This window comes from Mercenaria mercenaria, chromosome 3 (genome assembly GCF_021730395.1).
Source record: "Mercenaria mercenaria strain notata chromosome 3, MADL_Memer_1, whole genome shotgun sequence".
In the NCBI taxonomy this organism is placed as follows: domain Eukaryota; kingdom Metazoa; phylum Mollusca; class Bivalvia; order Venerida; family Veneridae; genus Mercenaria; species Mercenaria mercenaria.
In genome coordinates this window covers 64,994,224-65,004,063 of record NC_069363.1, presented here as the reverse complement: position 1 = coordinate 65,004,063, position 9,840 = coordinate 64,994,224, and the positions used below count along the sequence as shown (strand labels likewise).

Below are 9,840 nucleotides of genomic sequence, written 5' to 3'. Positions count from 1 at the left end.
AGCGGGCACCGGGTAGAACCACTGACCTTCCGTAAACAAGCTGGATGGCTGTTATAACAAGAAATGAACATGCGCTAACGCTATTTTAGCAAAAAAAAACGAGTAAAAACTAATGAATGAATATACATTGTCTCTCAACGTCGTTGAATTTTCATGAGATAGCAAGATGCTAAGATGCTGGAGGCACCGGGTTTGAATCATGGCCACTCCATTGCAGTATGTCTTTGGGCAAGGCGCTTCATCACTATTGCCTCGGTCGACCCAGCTGTACGTCATACCAGCAAATTATTGAGTGGTTTTCACTGACCTTAACGTAAGTGCTAGTAATAGGCCTATCCGTAAGTGGAGTTAAGCAGTATCAATACATATACAGATATGCAAACAGTCAGACATACAGACAGACAGACATACAGACAGACTGACAGACAGACAGACAGACAGACAGACAGACAGACAAATAGGATCGCTCAAAAAGCTCTACATGGCTTATGTTCATTGTTTTATAAAGCGATTGTAAAATATACCTTTTTACTGCCAAGACCAGTGTCTCATTAAAAAACTAATCATTTTCTAAGGCCGACACAAATCGCAAATAGACAGAAATCACTTTATTAAGAGGAGCGAAATGGGATGACTTTAGACATTTCATAAATAAGCCCAACGCGAACATTCTTCAAGTTGCTGCATGCATATGAGGCGATGTCAGTAAGCCAGATTCGCACACTTAATTCCAGAAGGTATATCCAAATATGTCCCAATTAAGAAATAATCCACTAAAATCCACCTTCATCACACATGACATTAAAAGGGTGCATTAGAAAAAGAGCCAACCTATACAAAAAAGTACGTATATATTAAGATTTGTCCAAGTTTTTCAACATAACGTTTTTAAAAACACTTTCTCCTGGGTCACCCAAGCCATAAAAGAGTTAATTAGAAAAAGAAACAACCTATACAAAAAGGAAATAGCAAAAAGGTCATAGTATGTACACTACGAAATTCAAAACCATTGAGCCATGTGGCCTTTTCCAATCACTGTCTTTTGTGTACTGACTCCTGGTTGTCTTATAATTTATCTAAAACTCATAAAACTTTTTTCTTATATCAATTATTTTGTCTTTTGTTTTCTACAATATATAAACAAAAAGCTAAAAATAAACTAAAACTACCCTCTCACAATTTAGAGGTCTTAATATGTGTAAATCTTGTTTTCTTTTTGAAAAGTGCCCTTTGGTATAATTTTTTATACAAGTTTCTTTTGTACTGTACAGTATGTAAAAAAATAGATAAATAATCCTATAATAATACAGAAGAGAGTGCTTCTATTTCGCCTAAAATCATTAAAATGACATAAAAAGTGAAATAATATTTGTTTCTTTTGTTTCTTTAAGGATTTGATTACGTGTAGACAATGTTTAACATAAATCACAAAAGAGCTTTCCCTTTCCGCGGAAAGGAGTAATTTCTGGTAGCTATCGAAGAGAGTTGATTCCCTTGAAGTATTCAGTGCGGCACTGGTTTGTTTACATCATGGCGAACAACAGAGGTGAAACTTTGGAAGAGAAGTTAGAAGATTTAAAGATACAGGAAGGAGAAAATGCTTCAGCAAACCATCATACTATAGAACTAGACCATGAAACATTCACTAGACCTGGTGCACAATTATCTGATAAGCAAAAATTTACAAATAAGAAAGGTCAAACGATCACTGGCTATCCGGTAATTGTTGACTTTCGAAGACTATTGCAGTTGAGCATTGGACACTCTGAAGAAAGTCAAAAAGAACATGGAATCATACATGGGGTACAGTATAAGACAGAAATAATACATTATTTTTGGATGCACTTCCTTAATCAGAGTGTACTCTTGTTTTCAGGACCACACATGCAATCTTGATTTCGAAGCCTTCCGGCCGCAATAACACATCATTGTCGTCTCCGTCTCGGTAAAAATGTCTTGCAATGTAAATATCTCTCAGGTAGTGCAATTTTCATAAACATGTTTGTATTTTCTTCATATTTCAAAGCCAAGCCTTCGGAAAAATTGCACTTGCAGGTATTGCCTGTGTAACAGTCTCAGGAAAAATGTGCAGCCTCGACCAGGATTCGAACCTCGGACCTTCGGCTTACCGTGCCAACACTCTACCAATTGAGCTACCGAGGCCACCCGATATGAGAACCGCTACATACCTTCCCTCTTATTGCGAGACATTGGCACTCCTGGCCAATGTCTGCTGCAGACTGTTAACCGAATTCAGATGCATACCCCAGCCAAACTGCATGCTTCGCCCGCATGGGCTCCAAGGGTGAGCATCCTGGACAAGCCTACAAATGTAACAGTCTCAGGAAAAATGTGCAGCCTCGACCGGGATTCAAACCTCGGACCTTCGGCTTACCGTGCTAACGCTCTACCAATTGAGCTACCGAGGCCACCCAATACGAGAACCGCTACACCTGTTTGAAAGTTTTATGCATATTTAGCAAGCCATGTAACAGTTAAAAAAGTAGGAATTGTTTAGGGATACGGATCCAAACCTTTGGACCTGATTCTAATGGTACAGATCCTTATCCCTAGACAACCCTGCTTAGTGTGAACCCCCTTTTTCCATATATTGACTTGTAGATTAATTACATCTTGAATTTTTTTTGCAAATGAAATAACAAATACAATTTAAGTGCTTGAATCTTAATTATAGATACCAGGGTTCACTTTATAAAATTGTTTACATTTTCTTTTGAAACGTAAATGAACTGAGAAACACCAAATAAATCACTCGGAATCGAACTGGCAAATAAAGATTAAACAGAACTAATTTTAAATGTGTTGTAACAAAATGTTTTTAATATCTGACATGCATTTGATTGAAAGATCTGGGTATTTATGTTTTCTGCACATTCTATGACCATGTGTTATGATATACAAGGTTTGTTACCATTGTTAATCTTTTACCAACAATTTATTTTACAATAAATCCACACAGAATAATATATATATTGATTTGATTTTCCTCGGTTAATTCTGTTTCATAATAAAATGTAAACGATCGAGTGAACTCGGGTATCTGTGAATGATTTAGATGCAAGTTTTAGGTAAATATTGATTAAATCTTATTTGATAATTCATTTGCAACCAAATTAAATATTTAGATATCCTGCAATATATGGGAAAAAGAGGTTCTTACTCCTAGAAAACCCTGTTGGATTGTCTATGGGTACAGATTTTTACCCTATTAAACACTTCCTAAATGAAGTAAAAAAGATGCGGAGGCTATAGGGGTCCGGTATGGACCACTGAAGGTCTGATTGCTAGATAGCTGTAGGCACAGCCTGTATACAGGCTGTCTAGAAGATTGATAATCAATTTAACTGAATAACACTTTCTTTCTATTTTATATGCGGTATCATATTTAGAAAAAGGAAAATATTTGTATGAAATCTCTTTTGTCTAAATCTTACTAGATTCATGTTACGAATTTACTTTTGAGCCATATATTGTTGAATAGTTACCTTTAGTGCCAGTATTCTTTGTTTATGTGCTTGTATAAATTGAGTTCATTCTGAATATTTCTGTTCTGCTGGCTGGAAAAATTACTCTTAATATTATCTAACCTTTAGCCTGCTAAAGGCAAGTAATTCTGCCTTTGCGACCAGTGCAGACCAAGATCAACCTGCACATCCATAGATCAGAAATGACTTAAGTCAGAAAATAAAATAGCATGGTGAGTATGATTAAAGTGTTGTTTTCAGATAAAAGCACTTTAAACATAATTGTGCATGTTGTATCTGTCTGAAATTAATGTTGTTTTTTTAATGTTTTTCGTCCACAATAAAAAACAAGAATTACTTATTAAGTTGTTTTATGAATAACAAATAAACTTAAGTAAAATAAATTTCTAACCTAAGTTATACTTAAGTAAATAATCAATTTCTTATACTAATACTTAGGATGCTTTATGAATACGTTAAGTTTTTAATAGGACTTAAGTTTTTACTTAGACTTAAGCTGAATTCACCACAAACTTAAGTAAAATCTTAAACTTAAGTCAAAACTTATACTTAAGATGCTTTATGAATACGGCCCCTGATCGTGGTCTGCACTGTTCGCTGTTCAGTCAGTAAATTTTCAGCAAACACCCCTTTGAATAATAAATGGTACTGCCCAAATTGAATGATGGACCAGTTAATTTTAGAAATTAAGCAGGGTAAGGGTTAATGTACTTAAGAAATGCTGATGACACTTAATTTCTGTTAGTACTTGTAATAACTGTCTGTAGTACCTGGCTCCATTCCGATTTAGACCTAATACAATATATTAGGAAACTTTCAATTATTGCATATGTTAGTGTCATGGTTAACCAATAATTTAAGATAAGTGTAATATTAAGGGAAACACTCTACAGCCTTCTAGTCTAGCAAAATTGATAAAACATGTTAAAACATTCTTAAAAATATTATTATTCTCATTGTTATCTCAAAGAATGAAATAAGCTACTTTAAGATTGGTACATGGATGAGATGGCAGTGGTAACTAATGGCTGTAGCCATTTTGTCCAAATGGTGACATCACTGGCTCTCTGTCAGGATTGCTGACAAAGCAGTTATAGAAAATACAAAGTTGTCTTACAGAATCAGTTATATTCCTGTGACTATAAAGATACTTGCACTTGTGTTAACTTACTAAATAATAAATGAGTGATTCATGGCTTTTTTCTTGGCTCATTTCATTTTGTAAGGCACCAACATAAAGGTGTGGGGATGACACAGTGCGCATCTTGCATTTTGAATAAAAATTGAACAATGTGTGTTGTTAATATGGCACCAACAATCTGAAGTTGAAATGTTGAAATTTCTTTTGAGGTTACTTTACAAAGCATTGACAATGTTTACAGAAAATATAGAAGAATTTTTGAAAGTACCTTCCAATAACACATGTAGATTTGCTGTATTAAGATTTCGAACTTCATTGTATAATCTCTTTATAGAAGCTGAAAGATACAATGATAGAGAGAATCTTTGAAAACTTGATATCACCAAAGTCTTATAATGTCATCTGAAGCTTTGCAAAGTACAGTCAAATCTATATATGGTTTGCAACAAAGAATTCTATTAAGACTCAGATGTATTCTCTTTTTGCATATACTTAATCTGATTACATTATAACCTAAACTGTACAAGAAAGACTATTGTCAAATTGTTCATTTTGCAATTATTATAATTATAATAATTATAACACTCTTCTGATAATACTTCTAAAAACCTATGTTAATTTAGTTATGCCCGCTTTGAAGAACAGATATATTGATTTGTTTGTTATTGGTTAGCAGTCTTGTGTCTGTTCTTCTGTCTTTTTGTCAGTCTGTCAGTTTGTTGACCATTTGGTTTCTGATCAGTTACTAGAGAATGCTTGGTCAAGTTTCATAAGGTGATTGCATGTGGTCATTAGGTGGCCCCTATTGTTTTTGGTTCAGTAGGTCAAAGGTCAAGGTCATGGTGACCTTGATTTCACTAAATAACTAAAGGACACTTTAGCCTATAGACATCAAATGTCTTTGAATGATTGCCTGTGGACATTTGACCTATTGCTGGTTGGTTCAGCAGATCAAAGTGTCAGTAATTTTGGTACCAAAAACAATTGACGACACTTTGGCCTTCAATATTTGTTTTAAACTTCAAGGTATGATTGCTTGTAGTAAGTAGATGACTAATATACTTTTGATGTCAGTAGGTCAAAGGTCAATGTTACAGTGATCCAGACTGAAAATGGTTTCTGCTCAGTATTCAAAGAGCAATTTTGGCATATTTCAGAGTATTTGCATATAATTTATGAGTTTATTATAAATGGTACATGATTCTTTATGTATGTTGCTGGTCCATAGTTTGTGCTATATGAGTGGTCTATACTCAGCACATGTTTACTGGGTTAATAAGTCAAAAATAAAATAAATCTGTGAAAATTTATTTCTGACGTTAGGTGATAAAACATTTATTTCATGGCTTGCCAGTCAGCAGTCAAAAGTATTGGCCCTCAATCCGTTGGACCTTTGGCAGTACTTTTAACTGTTGCCTTGCAAGCCATTCAATATTGTATAAAAATATAATATTATTGTATAATTGTGACATACTTTGTTTATTGGCTGGTGGTTGTTAGCAGATAGTTTGACATTTTCTGCTCATTAAAGCTGTGTTCATGAAATGAGCCAAATAAAGGTTATTTACTTTTAGAAATATTTTACTTTAATTGCAGAATAGATAATTATTTACTTAAAAGATCCTATAAATACTTATGCAGTTTATGCAAATTAGCTTATGTGTGCTATATTGCTGGTATGACTTAACAAAAAGTACTATAAAACAAGGAACTTTGCTACCATGTGTGTAAAAACATAATCACAGGCTGATTTATTGGTGACCATGTAGCTCATAAATATTAATGTCTTAATTAGCAGTAACCTGTCAGGGGTTCCACTAAACCTGAAAACCCAAAAGTCCATGGACCCTTGGGTCTAAATTTTGAAGGGTCCTTTTCCAAAATACAGGAGTCCTGTCCCAACAAGTCAATATTATTGACTGAATTTTCTTATAATTATGCAGGTGGTAATAATATTAACCAAAAATTGTTTTATTAATATTTATTTCATTATAACCGTTATTCAGTTTTAAGTAATAAACTGTTACAAGAATGTATCACATAATTTTATTAAATAAATACAGGCATACAAAAGACAAATTTATCAACTGTAACAGAAAGCATGTAATTAAATAGTTAGTATATAAATACTAGCATAAATTAAAACCAAATATTAAATTATCATTTGAGCGTCTTTTGAAAATACCCGGGGTCCTGAGTCAAATGGAACCCCTGCCTATTCAATAATTCTTTTAAATACATGGATACTTCAATTCGGAGGAAACACAGTATCAAAATATTGATTACAACTCACAGTTTTGTAAAGACTTTAATCATTTTTAAAGGCAAGGGATTTTTTCTCTGCAAGTTTCTTTATGACATTTAATGGAATTCTTCAGTAAAACTCTAATGAAAAATCTTTTTAACCATATGGACAGAAACCTCTATATAAACACAAACTTTTGAAAATCAAACAAGGGTTCCAAATCAGACAGTGGTATTTCACTCTGCATTGTTGATATAGGCTTTGCTGGCAGTTTAGAGGCTTCATTGGTAATGATATGCACAACAATCCATGCTGATTAAACAGAGAAATATTCTCACTGTTGATGAAGAGTAATTTGCCCTTGATTTAGCCACTGTATGTATATAGGAACAAAATTGAATGGAATACAAATTGTTATTGGACTTAAAGATGGTATTTTTGTCAGTTACATATCAAACAGCGACTTCTTACAGGTATATGCTGTTACTGGACTGAACAACGATAATTTTGTTTGTCAGATATCAAACAACAGCTTATTACATGCTGATATTGGAAAGAATGATGTGGTTTTAGTCTGTTAGATATCAAAAATGACTCCTTACATGCTCTTATGGATTCTGTGATGTTATTTTTGTCTGTCAGATGATATCAAACAACAACTTATGACATGCTGTTATTGGAAAAGTTTACAATGTTATTTTCTGGCAGTTGGATATCAAACAACAACTTATGACATGCTGTTATTGGAAAAGTTTACATTGTTATTTTCTGGCAGTTGGATATCAAACAACAACTTATGACATGCTGTTATTGGAAAAGTTTACATTGTTATTTTCTGGCAGTTGGATATCAAACAACAACTTATGACATGCTGTTATTGGAAAAGTTTACATTGTTATTTTCTGGCAGTTGGATATCAAACAACAACTTATGACATGCTGTTATTGGAAAAGTTTACATTGTTATTTTCTGGCAGTTGGATATCAAACAACAACTTATGACATGCTGTTATTGGAAAAGTTTACATTGTTATTTTCTGGCAGTTGGATATCAAACAACAACTTATGACATGCTGTTATTGGAAAAGTTTACATTGTTATTTTCTGGCAGTTGGATATCAAACAACAACTTATGACATGCTGTTATTGGAAAAGTTTACATTGTTTTTCTGCCAGTTGGATATCAAACAACAACTTATGACATGCTGTTATTGGAAAAGTTTACATTGTTATTTTCTGCCAGTTGGATATCAAACAACAACTTATGACATGCTGTTATTGGAAAAGTTTACATTGTTATTTTCTGCCAGTTGGATATCAAACAACAACTTATGACATGCTGTTATTGGAAAAGTTTACATTGTTATTTTCTGCCAGTTGGATATCAAACAACAACTTATGACATGCTGTTATTGGAAAAGTTTACATTGTTATTTTCTGCCAGTTGGATATCAAACAACAACTTATGACATGCTGTTATTGGAAAAGTTTACATTGTTATTTTCTGCCAGTTGGATATCAAACAACAACTTATGACATGCTGTTATTGGAAAAGTTTACATTGTTATTTTCTGCCAGTTGGATATCAAACAACAACTTATGACATGCTGTTATTGGAAAAGTTTACATTGTTATTTTCTGCCTGTTGGATATCAAACAACAACTTATGGCATGCCATTATTGGACTTACAATGTTATTTTCTGCCTGTTGGCTATCAAACAACAACTTATTTAATGATGTTATTGAACTGTTTGATGTTATTTCTTGTCTGTTAGATATCAAACAAGGACTGTTACATGCTGTCAAACAATATCTTGTTACATGCTGTTATTGGACTGTACGATGTTATTTCTTTTCTGTTAGATATCAGACAAGGAGTCTTGTTACATGCTGTAATTGGACTGTATAATGTTAGTTCATTTTTGTTAGATGTCAAACAAGGACTTGTTACATGCTGGTATTTGATTGTATGTTATTTCTTTTCTGTGAGATATCAAACAAGGACTTGTTACATGCTGTTATTGGACTGTATAATGTTAGTTCTTTTTTGTTAGTTATCAAACAAGGACTTGTTACATGCTGTTATTGGACTGTACAATGTTATTTCTTTTCTGTTAGATATCAAACAAGGACTTGTTACATGCTGTTATTGGGCTGTACGATGTTTCCCTGTCAGAGATGACACCAGATGTATTGTATTCAACCGTCTGTGAGAAATGGGCCAGGACCATTGTCCTTGTGAGGGACTTACAAGGTACACTTCCTTTTTAGATTTGTTTTTTTTTTTTTGACCAAAAAGTCTTTTTCAAGCAATTCTGCATGTTTTGATAATTTCTTTCTACAGATTAAAATTTGATTTTACTTAGATTTTCCAATGCATCATGAACAGTTGGGCAATGAAATAGTCTTTTAGATAATAAGGGCCATGTGCTTTGTTTTTTTTTTTTGCTGGATTGATTCTAGAAAATGGACCTCAAAAAAGTTTTCATAATTATGGACTATGTGGGAAAGTTACAATCTCATGACATTTTCTGGAAGAGAAAAATTCTGCAGTGTAGATTTTAATGAAATTTTCCTTAAAGTTGTTAATGTTCCTATTTTCTTACAGTATTGCCAAACAAAATGTGTAAGTGGAAGCATTTGATTTTGAGAAACTTGTCTGTGAGAAAGAGAACCCTAAATTAAAAGCATATCTTGTGATATGTATTTTACTAGGAAATATATAGCAATGAAGTAAACTTTTGGTACAAATTGTTGGTTGTTATTTGAGCCGTGCCATGGGAAAACCAACATAGTGGGTATGTGACCAGCATGGATCCAGACCAGCCTGCGCATCCGCGCAGTCTTGTCAGGATCCATGCTGTTCGCTAATAGTTACTCCAATTCCAATAGGCTTTAAAAGCGAACAGCATGGAGCCTGACCAGACTGCGCGGATGAGCAGGCTGGT

General features: G+C 33.6%; 1 protein-coding gene across 1 annotated transcript in view; it reads left to right on the top strand.

Annotated features, from left to right (window-relative positions):
- The first annotated feature begins 1,520 nt into the window (after window positions 1–1,520).
- Window positions 1,521–9,840, top strand: part of LOC128555922 (uncharacterized) — a 106,457-nt gene continuing 98,137 nt past the window's right edge. Inside the window, exons 1-2 of the mRNA XM_053539742.1 lie at window positions 1,521–1,803; window positions 9,011–9,146. Coding sequence (XP_053395717.1) covers window positions 1,531–1,803; window positions 9,011–9,146 — 409 coding nt within the window. The 5' untranslated portion in view covers window positions 1,521–1,530. The remainder of the gene's footprint in view (window positions 1,804–9,010; window positions 9,147–9,840) is intronic.